Raw genomic sequence first — 24,983 nt, forward strand, 5'->3', positions numbered from 1 at the left:
GCCCGTGTAAAGCATAAGTCAACTACAGAACAATAACTTTATTGCACAATTCCATAGACTTTTGAAAGACCCTCACATCGAGGGCACGGTACAAAAAGCATCTGCGTCATTTACGATAACAAAAGCTGTAGAAATGTGTTTTAATACATAATTTTGGTTTAATAAAATTAAAGATTAGACACTTTTGGGATGAACTCTTATACATTACATTCAGAAGTTTCTCCACTGACTTATTGAACCAGATATTTGCAGCACAAATCAGTTGAGCTAACAAGTCTACTGGTTGTTTGGACTCCCTTGCACTGAAGGTAGGTAGACTATGGCACGGGAGTGACTCACAAAACTAGCAACTTGGATAGCATTTATGGTAGTTAAATTACAAAAAAGCACAAAAGAACAGCTTATTTGCAAGACACTTGAGTAGACGACTGCATGACTCCATCCTAGGTCTTTGAACCTACACCTGTGCTACGCGTATGACATCAGGTCCGGGTGAGTTTGTCCACGGGCATGAAGCCCGAGTCTCCAAGGGTTCGGAGAGCCACACGGCCGCTCGGGCGGATGGTGAGCCAGGTGATGCTGCCGTTGTTGAGGCCCATCCGCAGCCATCCCTCTGGAGGAAACTGCAGAGCCCTGAGGGACACAGAGCAGACGCAAGGATCACAATAATGGCTGAGGGAAGTACATAAATTAAAAGCTACACATCAGTGTAGGTAATTTTATATGTATTCTGGTAGTACTACTGTTAATGCAATATGGTGTGAGTAGTGCTCAATGAAAATACTTGAGGAATTTATCTTTGGTTGGTGCCGACAGGTCATTTACCTGTTTTCCTGTGTATGATGTTACTTGCAAAGGACCTCACCAATTCTAATCTGAGCCCATACGAAATGGGCAATGTCAAAAAATGTGCTGGTTTGAATTTAAATGAACAGGACGGATCCACACAGAAGCAGGAATCAACAACCCAGGAACCTGATCGCACCTGCACACAAAGTAGCGGATGACGTTGGCGTGGCACACGATGATCTCGTAGCTGTCCTCCTTCTGTTTGGCATCGGCCCGGTGGATGTAGCGGCGGAAGGCGGCTTCGATGCGAGCCCCGTCCTCGTGGTACTGCTGGAGGGAGGGCACACAGGTTGAGCGCTGCCAGGTGAGAACTGACCTCTCGCTATCGGAATCAACAACGTTACTCTCTAAAGTATTCTTGAACCCTCCGAACTCCAACAGTCAACCCCAGTATTGGCTTGGAGCTTTGCAAAGCCAAATTTGGCAAGAGAGAGACTTGATTAAAATCAATGGTGTCTAATGCATATATTGGCCGGGAAACACTTGAACATATCCTCATCCATCTCTACAACAAGCAGCAGTCTGGTCTCACCACAGCGTCTGGCTTCCAGTGTGTGACCGGGGGGACGGGTTCAATGGGAGCTCCCTCTCTCAGCAAGTCACAGCTGACCAGCTCCACTCCTGAAAGAGTAGAAAGTCAAGTTCAACTTTAGCGTTAATGTGCAGTCAAGTGTATACGTATGTATCCACTGAACCTCATAAGAATAAAGCTGTAGGTTATTTCTCAAATAGGAAATAACTGACCCTGAAATATTGTTTGTTGTAATACAGAACAGGGTTACCAAAATTAATTCCATCGATTATTACTGCTTTCGTGTCTCAATTACTGACCTTCAAGGTGTTTGCTGATTATGTTCGCCGTCTCCGTGGCCCTGGACATGGAGGAGTGCACTAGGGTGTCATACTTCAGGCCTAAAGCAGCCAACCGCTGGCCTGTGAACTCGGCCTGTTCCCTGCCTAAGGAACAGAAGACAACGGTACTGTTACAAGGATACATCAGATTTTCTGATTAATGTTTGTAGGTGAATAAATTTTCTTCGTTGATACAAAATGATCAATATAAATGGATGGAATATTTTGGAAGAAATTACCGATTGGCCTCAACTTTTTACGAACGAAACGGTGGTAGATCAGCCAATTTGAAACACGGGGACAAGTAAAGAACCAACAAAAGCAAAAACTTAATAAAATAACCTAATGGCGTGAGGATTCTTTCTTTGTCGCCGTTTCCACTCAGGTTGTACTGGGAGTGTCTGATGAGGAGGATATTGCGTGTGGCTTTAGGTTTCCCGTTGTCCGGCTCAGAGGTGAGGTCTTCTGTTGCTTTCTCCTTCTTTTTCCCGTTGGTGAACGCCGACGGGTCCCTCCTGTAAGGAGTCATGACAGGTGATGGGATTAGAAGCTTTACGCACACTAGCGGTGATCCCCAGCACTGACATAAGACACACCAGTAAATTAACTTTTCACAAACAATCAATAATGTTTAACAAGATAAAGTAATGCGCGGAGTACTTACTTATCCCAGTTAAATTCCCAAGCGGGTCCGGACGGCGCCGGTGTGTGGTTTGCAGTTGTCCATGTCGGCTGTGCTGCTTGGAGGACACCAAACCGGCTCCACACACTCGACTTCTCTCTCCCTTGCTCTCCAAAACACCCGCGGGACTCGGCCACGGCCACCGCTAACACCACGGCAGAAGAGCCTCCAGCGACCCCGCATATAAGTTGTAGAGTCCTCCTGTACGACATTCTTGAATCCGCTGAGCCGGGGGGCTAATGCTAGGCAGCAAGCTAATTGACTGGTTTAACTAGCTAGTTTAATCTGAGATAAAATTTGTGGCTTGCAATAAGGCCAACACGAATTTACAGAATTACGGCCTAAATGTCTACACTGCTATATACACAGTCAACGTATTTGCAAACGTATCACTGAATGACATTAATTAATGCTATCTGACAGAAAGAGAAACTAGCCTTACTTGACAATGAACGCTGACCGGATTCAGTATACTACGGTGTCCCGGCAGAATCAAATGTTTGACGATTTCATAAATCCCTATATTTACCACGCGGGGGCGCTCCGGTCACATGTCCCTTCACAAATACTCAGACTGTGCCCGGAGATAATGAGATTACAAAAACCTCAACATCATTATAAGGAATAACATACAATGAATGCGTAGTTTGTTGTGCTGAATGCGGTAATGTGTTATTTATTTAACCTATATGAACAATCTTCTCCCGCCTGATATAAACGAAACATATCCTTCTCCAACTTGAATCGACCTTTCACTATAACCATGGAATGTATTGCTCTTTAGTCTTCAGCCGTACCGATTTTCATCCGTATAGGACTCAGGGTTTAGCATTGAGGCACTTGCATGAATAGGTTTGCATAGAAGCTCCACCTTTCAAGCGGTTCAGTGACCTCACTTGTGGGCTGGATTGGAAGGGTGGGATTTCCAAGATCCCCGAGCGCTGTATTTTTGCCTCTCTATCTTTGGATCTTTGTGGCTCCCTGGTAGCGAAAGGAGATTGGCTTAATCTTTCACAGCTACAAACATTGCAAATTGGATCTTCAAATGCATCTCCAACTGGAATAAATAATTGAGGAATGTGGAAATTACAGAATGCTCAACAGCGCTGGAAAGAGATTTAAACCCACCAAATATATCCCGGTATCCACAGCTGCCACACTTCTTGTGGGATCGACTACTTTATTCTTCGTTTTTACGTAAGTTTGTTATTTTTATATATGTTTTTGACACGTTTTCTTTAGTGGCTGTCGCATACGGATTGTATATGGCCATTAGGTCAACATGGGCGATTGAGTGGTTTGGGGGTTAATAATACTATGCATTTATAGAATAATTCCTGTAAATTATGTATTCGTCATGTCGAGGTTTTTGAACGTTAGCGACAATCGAGGAAAAAGGGGATTAGGTTGGCTGCACGTGGATGTTTTCTTTTAAACTATCTGCAAGGAAACTTCACCCAAGCCATCTTACGTACAATTCAAACAACTGGACGATTGTAAAGGACCACTAAGTACAGGCCGCAACACGCAGCAGGTAGTTCATGCAATTAAACATCATTGATTGATCAGCAAACAGCGCTCCCCTATCACTATTAAGGGGGATCAGTCGCGTCCTATAACCTATAAACATGTTGCAAAGATAGCTCAAGTTTTACAACTAGGCTTTGGCGTTTTCACCAAAAACCAAAGCTACAGTTTTCTTATTTCTGTCATGCTTTGTAATGTTGCACAGTGTCCAATGGGGTGGAAATGACATCATGTGTAGAGCCGCTGAAATCGAGTGGTAAACGATATAATTGAATGCTCCGTTATGTGACGGCGCACTAGTCTTTTCTCTTTGTAGGCTACACTCTAACCCTCCCTCCCCCTTCAGCAAAACCCCTTGAAATAAAGCTAGTGATACAAATTAAAATAAAGTGTCCTCATCGACCTTTAAAATGCTTACTGGACCGTCTCAGTGGCTCTGGTCATGGAGAAGTGGGTCTTTAGCCACCAACAAGACCCGCTCAAACACTTACAGTTTGACTCTCCTTCAAAAATGCAACTTAATCATCTAACCCTCACCGCATGAACTAATGGGCCCTTCCATTTTCGCGGCATTGATTGGCCTCCGTGGTTAGTTTCCATAATGAACTGCTTTCTGATAATTGGCTCAAATTCGATGACACTTGCATATAGGCTAATACCGTTAGCCTACCACAATGCAGACTACTTGTAAGAAAGGCTGTGTATCTGATTAAGTTTCAAGGACCACTTTCGGTTTGACAGACATCCACTTGTGGGCTGGATTTGTTATTTGTTATGATATGCATTATATTTCACCACGACCAGTACCTAGCTATAGCCTATTTACCCCACATCTTACACAATTTAGAAAAATAATTGTAAAGCACAGACATTTGTGATTGACACCATTGTGGGGGAAAGAATATTTTAGATGAGCTGCAATAACTACAAGCAGCCACACATGGTCCTTATGACTGAAACGATTATGCATTATTTCAATCTCTCTGTCACTCTTGGTCACTTACATAAAAACAAAGAAACAGGATGGCTCTTTTCATCTTCGTCTGCGCCCGCAACTATTTGTGTATGAGTAATTTCAGTAAACACATGTGAACGTCCATCTGTTTTCAGAGTTCATCCTCCAGCAGATGGATATGAGGCCAGGATTAAAACTTTACTGTGTTACACTTTGATTTCATAGTTAAACCCTCCTAAAGGCAGAGAGTATTGAGCCATAACTAGGCCATATAAACCCATTGTGATCCACATAAGAATGTGTATTGCATAAAATCATCAAGGATGTGTAGCTTACAATTACTGTCCTAAGCTAGTAACAGCTAGGGGGCTAAGGCAAAAGGATTCCCAGTTGATGCTAAACTGCTACTGACCAAAATAACATGGATCAACTGAACTAGGAGTTGGAATACAACCTTTTTTTGGCAGATAACCAAATTAACATAAGGTCAAATGTATATGTAGCTTAATAACACATAACTCCCTTTAATAGCCACTATTAATATGCTCAGTAAAGAATCGACCGCCGATTGATTTACACACACACACACACACACACACACACACACACACACACACACACACACACACACACACACACACACACACACACACACACACACACACACACACACACACACACACACACACACCTTGCTTCTTCAGACGGGGCTCAGAGTCGATGCAGCCTACTTGTCCCTCTTGAAGACGTTGTACTGTGTAGCGTGTGTGGTGTGCACACACAGGGCCGTCGGACTGCGGGGACAAAGGGGACAGTTGTGGGGGGGCCCAAGGCAGAGGGGGGGCCCATGACCAAAAAAAAAAAAAAAAATGTTTTTTTTTTTTTCTTTTACCCCTCCACCCCCCGTCAACAATCGCTTCCCCCCCCCCCGTCAACAACCTGGCGCAGGGGGGCCCATCAGTACCTATAGTATAGGGGCCCAGGATTTGGTGCTACGGCCCTGTGCACACACACACGCACACACACACCACACGGACCACCACGATAGTGTCAGTGGGCCAGCCCGCCGGTTGAGCCCATATACTGTATAAAAAGATAAAAGGTAGAGGCACCGCAGAGTTAGCATGCCGTGCTCTTGGACAGACGACAGTTTGCGTAACTCGGGGTGGGGAGTGGGGTGGGGGGATATAGAATTAGAGCAAGTTATTACATAGTATTTATATCATCCCGGCACCGACATGGGCATCACCACCCGCTGGCTGATAAATGTGATCCTTCAGCCACGGTTACACCCGCAGTAATAATAGTAATGATAATAAGTCACCGTAGCCAACTTCATCATGGGAAGTTGGGAACATATTGAATCCATCTTGGTTTTCGTCCTGGGGTGGGTTGGGTAGTGCTTTTTACAGCCTATAGTTAAAGGTTATACTGCATGAACTCTACTTTTTGATGGGTTTTCCAGTACAATCAAAGTCTCAGTTCTTTGGCAAACGAAATGGCGATGGGCACATGGAAGGTATTGATTAATCATCCTACAGGCTAAATCAGCAATCGAGACTATCACAATAAAAGTGTCCACTTTCCATAAGAAGGCAGCAGTGGAGTCCACATCACAATCACATTGTCCTCCGCCTGCCGTAAAGTAGAGCCGAAGTGAAAGAATGGGTCTGGACAGGAATCTAATCTTGAGCTTCAACATCTGTTTCCTTTGCTCCCTTTCACTGTATGCACTGAATTGGTCTGGATTCAGATTCTCCTCCGATCCATTGTTATTCCATCTGCTTCTAAGTCCTTTCCTGTTTGTTCTTTTAACCAGTGGTGGGAGAGAGGATAAGAGAGTTAAATAGACGTTTTCAAGCATAATGAAACATGTATTTATGAGGGCATCCACACACAGCAGTGGGGTTACTTTTAGCAACTGTTGTCTTAATGTCTAAAGTCTTGTTTGTGGTTTTTCTAACAAGCTTGTATTCCTTAATGTTTTTTGTTTCCATTAGAGGCTGTTCATCGCCCTCTGATGAGAGATAAGTGGCTGTGAGGCTCCCAGTGTTGCATTATGGGAAATTTAGTTGTTTTATTCTAAACAGTTTGTGGTCAATGAGAAAACTAATATATATATATATATATAATTTTTTATTTCTTATCTTCTTTTCAAAGGAGCCTCATGATCACAAGGGTTCCTTAAAACTTATATCGTTCCCCCACTCTCTAGAATATCTTGACGTCCAATAGAGAGAGAGAGAGAGAGAGAGAGAACACCCCGCATTTACACCAGAGCGTAATACTCGAGCGGTATTCACTCAGAAGGTTAAAATGACACACCGGCCACAATAGATCGAAGCCATTTGAATTCTGAACACGAGACTTTCTTCAATCAACTCCCTTTCATTCAGCTCCTGCCTTCCGTGGGATATTGAATAGCGGGGTTATAATCTGTCGTTCTCAACTCGGCCTCCTCCGTTCACACGCTCCATAGAGTTTGTATACAATATCACAGCGTTGATTTGATTTGTTTGTGTGGACCACTCGGTCGAGATGGTGGAGGAAGGCGTCCACTGAAGAGAATAGACCCTTCACGTAGAATGGGATGATTGTACATTCAGATTCTTGCCCCTGTTTTTATTCATTAATTTTAATCGAAGAAATAAGTGTTCCTAAGCTTCTCTGCAGAACTGCCAGCCTGTAATATTGCTCATATAATCTTGACTAGCCCAACAACATGGCGGTTATCAATCATGGCCGCGTGCTGTTCGATGTCCCGTAATGATAAACTCGTGCCTCAGAAACCCATCCACCTGCACCAAATCGCACGACTGCTCACATCATTCACGGAACATCAAGTCGAGACGGCGTCCCCTGGGCGCTGGTGAGGCGCCATCAGAGGCCCCTCGGTATTAAGGGACTGGTTTATTTTTAAGTTTAGTTGTGTCCTACTCTTCTCATCTCGAGGCAAGAAAAGGACTCGCTGCTTGTTCTCACCGGTCACATTTACACAGTCGTTTTTCAATTTGTTGCTTAATTTAAGTTGTCGTTGGGCTACAATACAGGGTGATACACCCTAATACAAACAAATCCAATACAGATTAACAGATGAAGTCATGGTAGTAGGAAAAGCAACATGTGGAAAAACATAAAGGCTAAATCGGAAATAGATGGATAGTTTGATCTGTAGCTTTAATAGCAAGCTTGGTACATCTGAATTTGGATACACTCATTCTGGAATATTTTTAGCCTTCAGCTAGTCTACATGACGGCAATGAGATCACACAACGTGATATAGGCTACTTGTTGTTGCCTACATTCAGTGGTTCGTTCTCATAAGATGTGCTCATTCACACCGACACATTGCTGCTTTCTGTTTCCACCATGGCAGAGGGGGAAGTAACTGGTATAAGCACTGCCTCAGGCTTTGCTCAGGTATAGCTAACGCTTGTGCTTACTGACGAGGATAATCTGGAGCCTCCCCCCTCTGGCTGGATAATAACTAATTCAATATATTCTCTCTTAACCTCATTCCTCTTTCACTGTCATTGTATTAACTTTGAATTAAGATAAGCCCATATCGGTGTCATAAACCAGATGGATAAACAGTCAGTTGGATTAGACTAGGAAAACATTGACCCTTATGGAAATGTTCTACTAAACTCTATCATACAGTTCGATAGGTTTTAACTCTCAGTTGGAGTCGTTTCTGTTGGAATCATGTGGTGTTACTGTTTGGATCTTCTGTGTTGAGGTGAATGAGATATGAGAGGATTCTAATTGCACCAGCTTTAATTAGCCTTGACATTCACAGTGTTTACCTTCCATAAAGCACAATGTAAGACATAACGGTAGCACTTGTCGATGGCTGGTGTGTAATTTGCGAATTCATTATTTTCAGTTCAAACCGAAATAAGGGAGCGCCTCTCCGTCAGCAAGTTGTATGGCGGCTGGCATAAGTGTTGCATTACGGGCATCTGCCGGACTGCTCCTTGGCCAGTCTATTCCGGCATTGCTATGCCATGTGTGAAAGGGTGCAAGACGGTAATCTTCCAGAACATAGTTGCTTGTGTGAATAGTGAAAATCACTATACTTGTGCAAAAAGGTTTATCCCAGTAATTAAGACAAATTGCCGGTGCAGATTTCCCGGAGTGTCGATCCCAGTTCCCATTCACATGTCCCCACTCACAAAATTTTCTGGAGCTTTGCAGGATAAGACAGCATGTGTGAAAGGGGCTTAACCCTTTGACAAGATCTCAACATCACATTAATCATGGCAGTTTAGTTTCTTGTGTGATTCCCGCTTCCAAGCAATATTGGGGATCTGACTCCAGAGCAGGTCTCTTAGTCTGGTCCCCGGTCCACCCGATCCAGCCAAACAGACGCAACCCTAATGATGAACACTGCATCATGTCATCGAGCCTGTGCACAGCCCGTCTGTATTCAGGGCTAAAGGGGTCATCTATTCTCCCTCTTGTCTCCAGCCTCATCACTGCCCATGATTAGGTTAAGAGCGAGGAAGTTAAAAATGGATCCAATATTCTTTGGATCCATTTACATTAGTCATTAGACAAGCCAAAACTTACATTAGACAAGCCAAATACAGATGCCATTATTGATCTGTGAAGTGGGCCGGGGCGAGGAGAGAATACTTAGCGAACTATTTCAATCGCAGGGTTCACTAGTCTTCGAGAGAGTTCCATCTGAATCTGCTGAACATGGCAAGATTTAGAGTAATGTCTCAAAATGTGTAAATGCTTGCCTCATGGATCCAAACCATATTAAGATATGAGGACTGTATTGTCGAATCAGCCTATTTGATATGACAGAGAACTGTTGTTTATTAAGGTGGGTTTGTGTGTGTGTGTGTGTGTGTCAGGGCATGCGTGTGCATGTGTGTGTGCGCGTGTGTGCGTGTGCGTGTGTGTGTGTGTGGCGCGAGAACTGAGGTGCTTTCAGAGTACAAATTCAGATATACACAGAGCGTTGAATGCTTGCTGCATACATATAGAATCACATAGAGAGGCATATTTGTGCGGCCTCACAGAGATACAGACACACATTTAGAACAGGCGTGGTGAGCTGCTCAGAGCTCTGCCTGCTCTTGAAGAACATGTGTTACTAGTTACCTCCAGTCGCACCCCCCCCCCCCCCCCCCCCCATGGGCCCCCCCACCCCCTGCTCTCCCCCCCTCCCCCCCTCCCCCTGCTGCCCCCCTGCTTTCCTCCCCTCCCCAAGGCCCCCCTGCTCCCCCTCTCCTCTCCTCCCCTCCCCAAGGCCCCCCTGCTCCCCCCCTCCCCCCACCCCCCTGCTGCCCCCCTGCTTTCCTCCCCTCCCCAAGGCCCCCCCTGCTCTCCTCTCCTCCCCTCGCCCCCCCCCTGCGCTCCTCCCCTCCTGGTGTTTAGTCAGATGGAGGCCGTGACCGACAGACAGTAAGTAGAAACAGAGTCCCACCTTATGCGCGCCACACACGCACACACACAATACACAGTACACCGCCTTCTAGAGGGACAAGCAGGCTGTATCCACTCTGAAGCAAGGGGTGTGTTGGTGTGTGTGTGGGTGTGTGGGTGGCTGGGTGGGTGGGTGGGTGTGTGTGTGTGGCAGCAGCAGACCCTTCTTATTTGTTGGTCTCCCCAATTATTATTATTATTATTATTTTATTCATTTAATTTAAGTCAGCAGTTCGACATCCAGGTCCAGCACATAGAACAACTGCTGCTCTGTCAAGTCGAAGAAGGCGAAATGGAGAATCGCAAAGGGGGTCACTCTCTGCTTTGTAGTCACAGTTACGGTGGTTTAGGGGGGGGACGGGGGGTGTAAACTGGGTTCGACCTCCTTCCTCGGTTCAGTACGCCGCTTCTCACCGTTTGAAGTTGTTACTGTGCTCAGATACCCTGTAATTGTATCAGAAGACGCACGCTTGTCGACCACCACTCAACGCTGCTGTCCACAGCCTCCTGGTTTATTCACACACCAAAGCATAAACTCGGTGCGCACGCTCGATACACACGTAGCAAGGACACCCGGGGATCAGCTGAACAGGGCTCCCATCGGAATACGGGAAGTTATTTATGTGATGATGACTAGCGTGTTGTTTGGGGATGTCTAAATAGACATCGTTTCAAGAGGCAGTGGCGCTCTCCCGAGATAATGTTGTTTCTGCGTTTGAATACATTTCCCGTCCTTGTGGTATTCCGCTGTATTCCTCTTCTCTGTTGTCAGTTTATTTATTTTTTGGGTGATGAAAGTCGTTGATTCTACCCTCTTTATGTTTGCTATTGCAGCCCACTCTCTCAAGCTTTCACACAAACGCACTGATGGTCTTCCAGAAATATGACAAACGACACAGCTGAGCTCCCTTTGAAGGTTTCTGCGGTACGACAACAGGTGGCCTCCACCCACAGGACTGCTCCTTGCTGCCATCTGCTCTGGCACATTCTAGACTTCCTTCAGTTCAGAGGTGTCACACCGGGCACTGAGAGGGATCTAGCAGGTCCAGGTGCAAGCACAATAAGGGGGAGAAAAGTGCAAGAGAAAGCCCTGGCTTACACATGTCAACATTTAAGGAAACATAAGGTCTTGTCCCACATGCCTTCTTGAAGCAGACAAACATCTTACACCACCAACCCTTTCGCTGAAGAGTACTGTCTGAACCCACTGTTTCTGGGTCGGATAGTGTTGGGGCTGGAGTGTTTCCCAGTGGAAAGGCACTAGGTTCATTCCCCAATGTCCGCATGCTTACCTGTAGGCACCCTAGGACAAGATGCTTAACTTAACCTACCTCCTTAAAGAGCTCTATCTGATATCCCTGCTTTGGATGAAAGAAGATCTTAAACAACTAAATAGTAGAATGGCTAAGTGGTACACCTTATATTTAGCCGAGGGGAGAGTATTGAGATAAATGAGTGATGCTATGCTCCAATTCAAAAGTGTTGGGAGTTATCTAAGCACCATCCCTGATGACATGTAAACTAGGTTTCTGTGCGAGTCATCAATCTGACTTGGTTAGAGGAAGGTGTGCAGTGATTCTCTGAGGATTCTGGGAAATGTGTACTAGTGTATATCTGATCGAAGTGAAAAGAAATGTAAGGGACCTTTAATGTAATGTTTGTGTACTTGTTGAAGGTGTTAAACATTGTTGGCCTAACCTAATCTATTCAATGGACCTGTGGCCACCCACCACAGAACAGTTGGTCACTGACCACTACTGGAAGTGGTTACACTACAATCCATAGTCGAATGAATGCCCGGCGTCCACAATCCAACAGCAAATTGGATGCAAACCGCCGGCCTGCCCCAGCCTATTCAAATGGGCAGTTTTGACTAGAGACCATATAAAAATGACTCACACAAGCACATAATTTGGTTTGTTTTACATCTAATTACATTTTTTTTGCGCCAAAAATTTCAGATGTTCTCCTGGAGATAGTCAACAGGAAATAACCTAGTAATTCAAGGTTATTTTATCTTCCAGTGCTAAAACCTATTTACTCCCCTGGGATTGAGATTGATGGTGCCAAAAAGCCTCTGCTGTTTTTAATTTGTTGAGCAAATTCCATCTTGATAGGAATATGATGAGCTTGCTGTGTGTGTGTGTGTGTGTGTGTGTGTGTGTGTGTGTGTGTGTGTGTGTGTGTGTGTGTGTGTGTGTGTGTGTGTGTGTGTGTGTGTGTGTGTGTGTGTGTGTGTCCAATGAAACACACATGAAGAGCCTATCCTAAAATGAATTGTGTTTTGCAACTAATTAAGGAACGTGATGACAGACACTAGCTCCTCTTGAGATATCCGTATCCCCATCTCCCACTGGCTGAGGTTGCTTACTTTTTGATTAGCCTCTTTTCCTCCAACCTGAGTCAATGAAACCGTCCATCCGGCGCCATCTGACCGTTGTCACAGCTACTGTTGACTGGTTCACCTTTCAACGGGCTCGCTGTTCGGTAACAGTTAAGCTCAGACAAACATTATGGCAACAGTGTGAAAGCCAGTGTGTTGCATATTAAACCGTGTGGCTTTTGGTGCCGTGTTGTGCAGTGGCACCACACACTGGCCCTGTACTTCAGATGGTCTTATCGCTTATCGACAGCCACAACAGATCATGTTGGTGGCTGTCGCCTTAACGTGTGTGTGTGTGTGTGTGTGTGTGTGTGTGTGTGTGTGTGTGTGTGTGTGTGTGTGTGTGTGTGTGTGTGTGTGTGTGTGTGTGTGTGTGTGTGTGTGTGTGTGTGTGTGTGCGCAGTGCGCGCTAGGCTGAGTGAATAATTGTTAAAGCCCCTGCTAACCTGCTTTTGGTAGGTGAGACGCTCTGCCAAATCCAGCTCATCCCTCAAAATGGCTTTAAATAGTAGTCTCTCCAACACCACAGTCTTCCCATCTCTGAAGACGGACTCCTTCTTGACCAGCAAGTGGTCTTATTCACTGAGGTGACATTCTGTAAATCTAAGTGTGATCTTTGGCGGTTGCACAATTCACTTGAAACACACTTTTCAATATCTTGAATAAAATAAATGTCCTCAAATCTCATCTTCATCCATTTGAATAGTAAACCACCTATCTAGATAAACTTGCTTTGCACTTATTTTAGTTGATTATGTTGTTCCCTATCAGGTACAACTTCAACAGCGAGCTATGCATAGTTAACTCTGTAATCTGGAAACCTGAAAATTATTCCAATGATTGGAGAAGGCTTGATCAATGTCTCTGGTGGAGTCTAGTTGATCAGAGATGTATTCTCCAGCTGAGCCTCTCTAGGATCCTCGAGCGCCAGTCCGTCTCTTAAATGAGTGCTCCTGAGCACCATTGAATTTATGCAAAGTGTTATTTCTCTGGTCGGGCATCAGGACACGAGTGCTCCCAGTATGCACTTAAGTTGCACTGTTTACCCGCCGCTGCATCCCTCACAGTCTGCTTCCATCCTTTAACATTTGTGATTTTTTAATTCTTACAGCATGCAGGTTGGTGCCCTGTACATATATTATGCAAAAACAACATGCTGAGCAAGACCAGGCAAAGCTCCACTCCTTTTTTTATTGTGTGTGTGTACGTGTATGTGTGTGTGTGTGTGTCGGACAGTTGGACATTAGCCCAATGTGAATGTACAATATGTAAGCTGTTCCCATTGATTTTACAACTACCACTCAGTCAGGGAGAGCAATCTCATTCTGGAATGAGATTTCTTCCTGGTCTTATACTGCTGGAACACATTGGTTCTGGAAACTATGCTACTACATTTCTCAAGTTCACAATGATTTGAAAACAAAATCCTTACAATGATTAACTCATCTTCATTTATTCATCAAAGGCAGAATAACTGTCCCTCGGCCGACAAAAACAGAAGCTAAACAATAGAACGCTATCATCTCAACATGAAATCTTGTATTTATTCAAAAGGCTTAGTCAAACAGTGGGTTGGGCAGGTGCCTGAAGCGATTTGTGTTTTGTTGAGTCTTCAGCAGAAAGACAGCTGTTCTAGAGACGACCCTAACCCAACACAAGGGTCCAGGTCCTGGTGATCAAGGACAGGGTGGAACGATGCCCTTCCATGGGGGTGCTGACTGTAGGGTTATCTGAATGTAGGCCTGAATTAATGAGCGCTCTTTGGGTCTCCAGTCAGGTAGGGATCACAAGAAATGTGTTCCCTTCCCCATTTCCCACCCTTAGATAAAGATTTTATTCAACTTTATTCTCGTTGCATAGTAAAAGCACAATGCGAGGAAATTCTTTGGCCTGGGATTTGACATGTGTGCAGAGCTTACCAGAAATCTTCTACCTCCTTGTTGCTATAATGACAATAATAACTCCTCCATTCCATGTTGTTGTTCTGTTAACACAACTGGTGGCAGAGCTCCTGTTGTTTTTACACCAAAATAGTTATCAGTACTTGTCGGTGTCTTGCTGAAAGTTTTCAACAATTCAAATAGGATGTCTCCTGAGTTTCCATGCTTCTTCCTGGGCCCAGAGAAAGCTGCATCCCACCGGAGTGGGTCTATTCCTAGCGAAGGTGAGCGTTCCGGTAGCGGGGCGGCGTATTGTTGTGTCTGGATGGGAGGGTGAGAGAACGTCAGCCAGTCAGCAGGGGGTTTGAGGGAATGTAAGCACAGCTGCCCATAAGAGAACTGCCGATGTGGGGCTACTGAAGTATGGAGGCAGCTGGCTAGCTAGCATAGACACCCACCACCACCTCCAGGTTCCAATACGTTTTTAAATATAGGTAGGCATGCAGCTTTCTTTTTTTTTCCTCATAAGTCTGCCGTGACTGTCACCAAACGAAGAGCTACAGCTGACAGGACTTACTTTGGTGTGTAGCCGGCCAGTGAGCCATTTCTCCTGGGTGAGGAGCGCAGGTTGCTAGGTAGAACAAACCCCTAAAGCATACAGCCTCTTGGTTCCACTTACTCCTCCTATGGCGCCGTACCTGAAACCTGTTTCATTTCATATGAACATCTGAAATGTACCATGTTTTGGTCAAACATCATAGGGTCTGTCTAGTAGTGTTAATGGGTGTTTGACTCCCATCTGAAATGCTCTGGGTTCAAACCCCAGGCCTACAGACTCTGCAGTCTCTAGGATCCATTTTTGAGCAAGGTGCCTAACCCTGGCTTGCTACCTCACATGGATTTTTATGATCTGCTTTTTGATAAACGTGTACTCTCGTCATTTGTAAAACTGTCAATTAATGCATGGCCAATTCAAATGGAAAATAGCTGTTCCCACTTCCAATTGCTCTGAACACAGCAAGTGCTGTTGCTTGTGGGTAATACACCATTCACAGCCTCTTCAGTTCTCTTCATCATCGACATCAGCTGCTAACCCCTGTACTTTAATTGGTAGCCTCCAGGATGGAAACCCAGTGGGTTCGGTGGGGTATCTATTAGCGGGCGCTCGCCTGGTTTGGCGTGTACCCAGTGTTCAGAGACCTGTAGCCCTGGGTCTGGGAGGGTGGCTGCTGCTGGTCCTGCTGCCAGTGTGTGTGTGTTTTTTCAGGCCGCGGTGAAGGGCAGAAGCCTTGTGGCATGGAGCGCAGTCAGGATGAATGAGGGCATTGATGTGACTGCCTCCCCCAGTTCTGTCTGAACCATGAGCCTCATTGATTTCGGATAGAGAGGATGTATCAACTCCTCGAAAGCATTCTTCTTTGTCTTCTTTTCAATATACTGAAATTTTACTTGACCACTTCAGGTCCCTTAGCTCTCCCTGCTATAATAGCTATCTGTGTCTGGTTAGCGGTCTCTGTAACCTTAGCCCTCTGTGTTAGTGCTCTGCACTAGGTTAGCCCTGTGCTAGGTTAGCTCTCTGTGTTGGCTCTCTGTATTAGCGACTCATGTTAGGTTAGCTCTGTGCTAGGTTAGCTCTCTATGTTAGCTCTCTGTATTAATGACCCATGTTAGGTTTGCTCTGCGCTAGGTTAGCTCTCTGTACTAGCGACCAATGTTAGGTTTGCTCTCACTAGGTTAGCTCTCTGTGTTAGCTCTCTGTACTAGCGACCCATGTTAGGTTTGCTCTGCGCTAGGTTAGCTCTCTGTGTTAGCACTCTGTATTAGCGACCCATGTTAGGTCTGCTCTGTGCTAGGTTAGATCTCTGTGTTAGCCATCTATGTTCGGTTAGCTATCTGTGGTAGAGCTCTCCGCATAAGGGGGCCTTGGGAGCCTGGGACAAGGGGTGCTATTCAGGCCCTCTTCTGTGGCCCTTTCCCAAACTGTTCTCCACATTGCCAGTCTGAGTGGTGACTGAGCAAGGCCTATTTTTACCCATACCCCCCGTAACTAGAGCACACTGCTGCCTTATGGACGAGGCTAGGAGAGCTGAGTGAGAGCCAGCCAGTCAGTCAGTCAGTCAGTCAGCCAGCCAGCCAGCCAGCCAGCCGAACATCAACGGTTTCAGTTGGTCTAGTATCAACCCTTGACTGATTCACTTTTCCATTTGATAGACTTGAAAAAAATGTTTGAAAAAAAATCATTTTATGAATGTTGCAAGCATCTTCAGCTGTAATGTAATTGTAATATTAACACCGTCATCGTCAATGTTTGGAAGACCATTAAGCTGTCAGATTTTCTGCAGATGCGACTCAAGCAATTTACTTCAACCTTTCTCAAGTCAATTCTTTAACGTATGCCAACTAAAGTAATCATATAATTAGGCTTTTGAAATGTATTATTAAAGGAAATCCCGACCCGCCCTTGTACACAGTTGTCCTTCATGTAATGGAAGCTTTATGTAGGTCTTTAATATACCCACCCCAGCTACTTCTGTGGCTGGCCTTGGTAGGGGAACCTGAGCTCTGTCTGAGCTATGTGCCAGTCAGAGGCTCCAGCCTTGAGTCTGGGAGAGCTGACCAGTGGTTCTGATGCTAACTAACGCTGGCCGGCTGCCAGGGTTATCTCCAAACCTCTATTTTATCAACCCTCTGTTGTACCAACTCAAGTGGTTGGAGAGGGCAAGCCGCCTCACTGTGTTTTTGTAACTGTGCATTCATTGACTATCTATTTCAATTTTTACATTACATTCACTCACACCAAAGACGTAGTTGACTAACTGGTAGTACTATTAGCTTGATAGGCTGGTTATAGTTCTTCTGCTTGATTTAGTTTGAGTAGTTTAAGTTTTGTATAGTGGTTGTAGCTTCATATGTGTCCCGTATTTTGACTGGCTGGTTGAGGTTTGATATGCAGGTTATAGTTTAATTTGGTAGTTATAGTTTCATACCTAGTTTGACTGACTGGCTAGTTTGATATGAAACTAATATGAACTAGTTTCATATGTTTGTAGTAGTTTGAGTGGCTGGTAGTAGTTCAATCCGCAGGTTGTTATTTAATTTACTGATCCCAAAGGCTGAAGTGATTGAGCTGAGCACCTGTCGGTCCTCACTCGGCTGCTAATGTCTGACTGTTTCCTGGGCAGATCTCCTCTGGGTTTGAATTGAACAGATGGAACTAGGGGTAGGTGGTGGGTTGGCATCAACACAGGACACCTGTGCTGTGCTAGCACACACACACACACACACACACACACACACACACACACACACACACACACACACACACACACACACACACACACAGCCCTCTGATTTGGCAGCCTAAGGTGGGTTATTCGTACACAGATGGGCACAATCAATTGATGCGACAGTTTCAGACTACAAGTTTTGGCTTCAAATGTACATTGAGGAGCCAGCCTACCGTCTATTTGTTGTTTTCCCACTGGGAAGCCAGTTCTTTTCCACTGAAAGGCTCAGTTGTATTTTCTGAAATTCATATATTTCTCAAGTATTTATGTAAAATGTAGTTAAAAATGTATCTATCCATTGGGGAATTTTTATTGATTTCCAATACCAGTCTATTACATTCCTTGAACTTCATGCCTCCTCTTGGTAGCAGCGTAGGAACTTGGCACCAGTGTCTCCTTTGAAAAGCTGAGCTCTGTAGCCCCAGCACATAAGCTATGAAACGGCCCACTTTTGAGTCAGACATCCTACACAGTTCTTCGTTAGCTTTGTGCAACCATCCACACAGGCTGTGGAGGAGAGATGGTGTGTTGCAATAGCCGCTAGCTAGCTGGTGCTCTGCGATAGGAGATAATTAAGCTAGGATGTAATGAAGACTCCAGGGTACTACTGTTGTTCATAGCATGGCGCATTACAGTTCAAGGGAAGAGGAATAACCATAGCCTTCCAGTCCATAAATGTATTTCATGTATTGGGACAATGGCACATTTTATTAGATCATTCCAATTAATTGCAAATATTATGTTTACTATCCACATCTTTCACTTATCCCTGTTACTATTCGTCAATTACCAAAATAAGCTACAAAGGCAAGCTACAAAGGTAGCTTATTTGGACTTTGACAATGCAGAATGATCTACACGTGAACCTACATTCTGCTTTTGATGTATAATTGTTTAAAAGCTCTCATATCCATCACGGAAAAGCATTGCAAGAAAAAAATGTTGATGAATTAAAGGGGCTGAGACGATTGGTGTCAGATTATCTGCATGGATATATATGTGGACATGTACCCCCACATGTCTGTAGGCGGTCGTAAAAGGTAAACAAACCCGAATTCGTCAGGGGTGGCTCTCATGTATTCATTCAGTGTATGGGAAAAACAGGGACAGATGGGGGAAACTGGAGACGACGGTTTAATGTCAACAAGCAGTCAGTGCCCGGTAACATTGTGTCCCTCAATCGCAGTTTATGAATAATAAAACCGCTATCGTCCAGTCCCAGAGCTGGGACTCGCGTTGAGTGGTAGAACAACCATTCAGCGACCCCAGATAGCCTCTGACTCAAACTCACTTTAGTACTTTTGTACTTGGTATTAGTCATCCATGTTTCTATCTTCGCAGCTAACATTTGGGACCAAAGAAAACGATTTTAACGATTCTATCAAGGTAAATAAATAAAGGCAGATAATTACAGAGGTGAAAAAGATGGTGGTACCAGGTTGATATTCACAGTACATCAAAAAGGGTTGGGGGTCATACAAGCATATGTTGGGTGACTGCACGGCTTATTCCCACATAGTCACTTAATGCAGGGTTTGTAGAGTGTGTAAGCGTTCACACTGGGACAGATTGAAATACGTTTGAACTGGGACAAAAATTACGCCTGATTTTGGTGATATATTATAGTAGTGGGTGGTGGTGGTGGTAAGCTACGAGAGGCGACCACAGAGCTGAGTCAGTCCTAGGCCAGTGACCTTGGTCCATTCAGCTGTGTGTCCCCCCTCTCCAAACATAGCCAACTCAACAACAGTGCCCCATCCCCATAGACCCTTTATCATCCCGTCTCTTGACAGCTCATGAGCGTGAACAGACGGGAAACAAACAAGGTCTCAAACGGATCCCAAAATTTACTGCAGTGTTCCACTCATGCCAAGGCATGCTGCTTACTCTTAAGCTTGGTGGTGGGACGGTGGTTTTGTGATTGTATGATGTTGGACGTGCTCATGAACACGTGTGTGGGCTGTGCAGGAAATCAGAGGTATGAAGTCACTGAAAGGGCCGGGTGAATCAATGTCCTAACCCAGCCTAGAGGTTAATCCGTCCAGAAAGGGATCGCTGACGCCGGCGAGATTAACAAGCAAGGCAGACTTCACCTCTCACCCTGCTGGCTCGCAGTGCTCCTCTGACCTCTACATTGGAAGCCACATCATGCCCTTAAATAGCCTCTCAGTCATAACTTAAGATAACAACACAGTCAGGTAGCAGTGTCCCCATGCCCTCAAATAAATTATCAGTTGAGGCAGAGTTGGTCCTGATTTGTAGTAACTACCGAGAGATCGGCTGATTACACTAAGTGGCAATTAGAATGCATCTGGGTTTCTTCTCTTCTCTGTATGCTGAAAAGGAGAATGGCAGGGTGGAAAGGAGAGGGTGGGCAGGTCATACCCTTTGGATGGCTGAAGCGGGGCTGGAGGAGGCAGACCAGAGTGAGGGAACAGCGGGTCATGGATGGGAGTCGTGCTGGATGTTACCATGGAGAGAGAACCAAAACCCACTGAGAATCGTGCAGCATCGATCCTCCTCCTCCTCCTCCTCCTCCTCCTCCTCCTCCTCCTCCTCCTCCTCCTCCTCCTCCTCCTCCTCCTCCTCCTCCTCCTCCTCCTCCAGCCCTTGGTTATAATTAAATAACCAATATTTGATATATCTTTTATAATAACACCCTTGGTGTGAAAATACAATTTGTCTTGCTGCAGTAAGGTGATGGCCTGTATTCATGGTGGTCATGTATTCCTGGTGTTCTTTCTTTCCACTGTGGTTGTGATTGACATGGCCTTGTTCTTGATCCCTGAGGGGATTTATACAACATAGTTGTACACATGTTTGATACAACTTGTATTATAATATAGATATATATACATGTATTTAATGGCATGCAGTTGGATGTTCCATTGACTACAGAGCTCCAAGAATCCTCTCAGTCTCCTACCTGATGCTAGTTATAGTTTCCACTGTGGGCCGAAGCAACGCCTTAGTCCAGGCTTAGAGAGAGAGAGAGAGAGAGAGAGAGAGAGAGAGAGAGAGAGAGAGAGAGAGAGAGAGAGAGAGAGAGAGAGAGAGAGAGAGAGAGAGAGAGAGAGAGAGAGAGAGAGAGAGAGAGAGAGAGAGAGAGAGAGAGAGAGAGAGACGAAGGCCTTGCAGTGAGAGCGCGAGCCGAAGGCCTTGCAGTGAGAGCAGCTTCTCTCTTTCTCTCTCCCGTTTTCTTTTTCTTTGCAGTCCCTCAATCTTTTCCTTAAGATATATAGAGATAGAGTCTAGGGCCGTTGTGCAAGGGTAAGAGGTTGCATATTCATTGGTCATATCAGAATAATACTACCCCTCTGAGTACAGCTTAAGGCCTCTTGAATTTAGCCATCATTTCACTTGCATACATTTGCTATAGACACCCTTGAGTGATGAACTGAATAAAACCAACTCACTTTTTATTCGGTTTACACATAGCATTGGAAGGTACCTTGTTTTTACGCAATCTGTGCTTCTCGGCAATATCTCTGGTGGTGTGATTAATGGCTTAGCGATAAGCATGGCTGGCCACAAGACGCAGAGAAACCACTCAAATAACACTTGTCTTTCTTTCTCTCCGTCTCTCTATCTAGTCTCTCTCTCTCTCTCTCTCTCTCTCTCTCTCTCTCTCTCTCTCTCTCTCTCTCTCTCTCTCTCTCTCTCTCTCTCTCTCTCTCTCTCTCTCTCTCTAGTCATACTCTCTCTCTAGTCTCTTTCTCTATACCTCTAGTCCATCACTAGTCTTTCTCTCTCTCTAGTCTCTCTAGTCTTTCTCTCTCTCTCTCTAGTCATACTCTCTCTCTCTCTCTCTAGTCATACTCTCTCTCTCTCTCTAGGCTTTTCTTTCTCTCTCTCTAGTCTTTCTCTTGCGTCTCCCTGCAGCCCTGTAATCTCTTTCTCCCCAGCTACTTTCATCCCTCTCACGGTTGATCATCACAGCCCTCGGCATAGTAAACAGCAGAATGTATTGTTGTTTAATTAAGAGCAGGGGAGTCTGTGAGTAATTCTTTCACATTATTCTCAGTCTGGTCAGCGTGACTGAAACCTATATAGATGTTCCTTAGTCGTTCACTTCAAAGGCAGCCATTATAACTCCCCTCCCCCTAGTGATACACATTACAGACATGCTACCTACAATACATACAATGCACTCTACATACTGTACATGCGACATACTGTGCATGCATGTACAGTGTGCCGTATGTATAGTATGTACCACGTACAGCATATAGCATGCATGACGGTAGTATACAGAAATGTTGCAGTATGTCGCATCTAAATTCTGTATTCTGCTACACACAGACTACATACTGTATTAATATACTGCACATATTACTTACATGCTACCTACTGTATATGCACATTACATATTTTACATGCATGCTGACCACATGCTACATACTGTTCATGCTACTTACATGCTAAATGCTGTATAAACACATGACATACAGTACATAATACATGCATACTGTTCATGCTACATACAAAGAGCCCTCTTGACCCTCCCCAGACCGTGAATTCCCTGATCGAGGATTTGGTGCAGTGGTCATGGTCTGTCACAGCTAGAGCAAGGTGAATTCATTTACATCTTTTACTTGGGGGCAAATTCAAAATTGCTTCACGCACTGCTGGCGTTGAACGGGTTACAGCTGTGCTGTTGTGCCAAGGAATGATTTACATCAGTTCTATCAGAAATCGACAAATGATAGCGTATTCTGCCCGTGGTTCAATTGTTTATGTTGTTTCTTTCTGGCCTGAATGACTTATTAATCTCAGAACCTCCTAGCACGTATATCCCTTTTTCCCCATCCGTTCTCGCTATCTTTTCGTCTATATTAATTATGGGTTCAAGAAAAGTATCATATCCCACAAAGAATATAATGTGTATATACAATGTATTTAAAATTTAAAAGGACTGTGTGCTGGAGCAAAACGTTCTGACTGTACGCAAAACGTTCTGACTGATGACATCTTCTCTGTCATCTCTGTCTCTCCATCATTTATGTATTTGGTAGAACCTGCTAGTATCCAAGCTGTAGCTGTCCGTGCAACCTTATTTTTGCATTTGAGTGCTGCTCTGTATTTTGTTTTTTGGCTTTGCTTCAACAAAGAAACATAAAATGAGACAAACGGCAACCTCCAATTTGTATTGGTTCTTTACTTGTATGCCAGGCCAAACAAAGAAGTGCAACATCTTTTCATGAAAACTCAGGAAATATTTTGAAATGACTCTTTTTGCTGAGCTGATTCCACCCATGTCTGTGTCATTGTACCCTAACAAAAGAGCGAGAGTATGCTTGCCAAAAAAAAATCCTATCTGGAGAGCTTTTGATTCTACTTTAGTGAATCCCGTCAATCTCCCGACCAGCCTGAGGGTGCTTTTAAGCTTTTGTAACTTATAAGAACACATCACATTTAGTCCACTACCAGACAATCCATGTTGTCTAGCTCCCTGGTATTTTAAAGAAGAAGGAGAGAGGAGGGCATGTGCTTTGTACTTTTGTAAGGTCCAAATAACGGCTCTACTCTACTCATTATAGCTTCACAAATGGCCCGTCGCCACCCCAATAATCTTTTCTTCCCTGACCATCCACAGTGGTTTTTTTAAAAATATACTTTAATGGACTTTGTGCCTTGATGGACGCGACAGTGAAGATAATTAGGAGAACGGGTTGGGGCAGAGAGGGAATGACGAATGAGGGACGAGCGAAAGGATCAAACCTGCGTTACTACTAGTACATAGCCTATTTGGTTAGCGCACAAGTGAGTTGAGCCAACAAGCTGCCCAAAGATAATAATAAAGTAAACTGAACGGTGGCTTACAGTTGGAGTTGTAACTGTTAAGATTCCTCGTGCTTCTTATCCCCCCACACCCACACCCTCTCTTCACCATGACAACCTGGCTCGCAAGAGGTTGGTGCACCCAATGGACCCACCCCATTTAGTCCTGTCACTCATCTTTTGCTTGGTGTCAACCATCTAGACAGCTCTCCATCCATTCACGTCGCCCTTGGGGGTGGGGGGGGGGGTAGGGAAACGTTCTTTCAGTCCTCCAGCAGGACAGTGTAGTCGTGGCGATAGTGCCAGGAGGTACTTGGTTCGATGCCCCTTATACATACCCCTGAGGCAATCCTAGAGCAAGAAGCCTCTCAGCTCCTCATTGAAATGTAATCTGTGTTCACTGTCACTTTTTTATGAATGCAGCTGATAAAAGCAATGGGTTAATTCGATATGTTTTTCTTTATCAGGTAGCAGTGGTGATAAGCATAGGCTCGCCCAATCGTTTGCAACTTCCTCTCGTGTGTTATGCAGTGTGGAAAATTGAAAATTATAATTTCATTACATGGGTATCATGGCTTGATTACAAATCTGCAATGGCTGACAGGTCATGTTTTGAAATACTTCTCATAGCAAATTAAGATAGTCATATCTGTTGCTCAAAGGCTGCTTTGACTAGTCAGACACCGGTGCTCTGCTGAATATTTGCGTATCCGTCTGGATAAAATACAACCGAATTTAATAAAAAACCCTCCTCGACCCAGGGATTGCCTGTAATCACAAGTTAATAACGTTTTACTGTCACTGCTTGTTAAATGATCCCCAGTCCAATTGAATTCTAACAAATGCCAGGAATACGATCAGCTTGCAAAGCCTTCATCAGCCGACAACGTTTTGTGTCAGTACGGCAGAGGACTATAAAATGAAATGCTCTTTTATTTCCCAGAGGATGTTACTGCAGGATAAAACCATGGCAGTGTTCATTTTACATGTTTTTGTTCTTCCGAGTTATCTAATAGTCTCTCATCTTGCTTTTAGAGAATAGCGCTGATTCTGTAGAATGAATTCAAAAGAACCGTCCTGTGGGTTTACGGAAATTCACGTCTGGCTGGCCGGCTTGCCTAAAAGGCTGTTGGGGATTGTTCACTCAGACCTGTACCGAGCCTAATCACTGTATTGTACTTGGACGTTACACTCCCCCTTAAAGACCCCGGCCCTCATCTCGGAGGGGAAGGGTGGCAGAAAAGCTGCCGTTTCCTGAGTGATTTTCCTCCGCAGGGTTTTCCCCACTGCTGCTAATCCTCCAAACCAAGACCATTGTTTCTCTCTCTGGCTAAGAGCGTCCCACATG

At 44.7% G+C, this 24,983-nt stretch overlaps 2 protein-coding genes across 4 annotated transcripts in view; one reads left to right on the forward strand and one right to left on the reverse strand.

Moving 5' to 3' along the window:
* Window positions 1-18: 18 nt before the first annotated feature.
* Window positions 19-2,872, reverse strand: pgam5 (PGAM family member 5, serine/threonine protein phosphatase, mitochondrial). 2 transcript variants are annotated; one of them, XM_030358292.1, is made up of 6 exons: window positions 2,366-2,872; window positions 2,044-2,216; window positions 1,681-1,806; window positions 1,382-1,470; window positions 986-1,116; window positions 19-633 (listed from the first exon to the last, which is right to left on the reverse strand). In XM_030358292.1, the coding sequence occupies exons 1-6, from the start codon at window positions 2,593-2,595 to the stop codon at window positions 483-485; spliced, it is 900 nt and encodes a 299-aa protein (XP_030214152.1). In that variant the 5' UTR covers window positions 2,596-2,872; the 3' UTR covers window positions 19-482. The 2 variants fall into 2 exon arrangements, with proteins under 2 accessions (XP_030214152.1, XP_030214151.1); XM_030358291.1 differs by having other exon boundaries at window positions 986-1,119.
* Window positions 2,873-2,988: 116 nt separating this feature from the next.
* Window positions 2,989-24,983, forward strand: part of zdhhc8b (zDHHC palmitoyltransferase 8b) — a 44,367-nt gene continuing 22,372 nt past the window's right edge. Inside the window, exon 1 of one of the 2 annotated variants that reach the window (XM_030358287.1) lies at window positions 2,989-3,580. In XM_030358287.1, the coding sequence (XP_030214147.1) occupies window positions 3,477-3,580 (104 nt within the window). In that variant the 5' untranslated portion in view covers window positions 2,989-3,476. The remainder of the gene's footprint in view (window positions 3,581-24,983) is intronic. The other variant, XM_030358286.1, reaches the window with a different exon arrangement.

Source organism: Gadus morhua, chromosome 6 (genome assembly GCF_902167405.1).
Source record: "Gadus morhua chromosome 6, gadMor3.0, whole genome shotgun sequence".
NCBI classification, from domain to species: Eukaryota; Metazoa; Chordata; class Actinopteri; order Gadiformes; family Gadidae; genus Gadus; species Gadus morhua.

Excerpts from the sequence above, each read along its gene's own strand:
- pgam5 (XM_030358291.1), bottom strand. The coding sequence starts at position 2,595 with ATGTCGTACAGGAGGACTCTACAACTTATATGCGGGGTCGCTGGAGGC. Across the intron at positions 2,217-2,365 it reads TGGGAATTTAACTGGGATAA|GAGGGACCCGTCGGCGTTCA; the intron begins GTAAGTACTCCG and ends GACTCCTTACAG. Across the intron at positions 1,120-1,381 it reads ACTGGAAGCCAGACGCTGTG|CAGTACCACGAGGACGGGGC; the intron begins GTGAGACCAGAC and ends CCCTCCCTCCAG.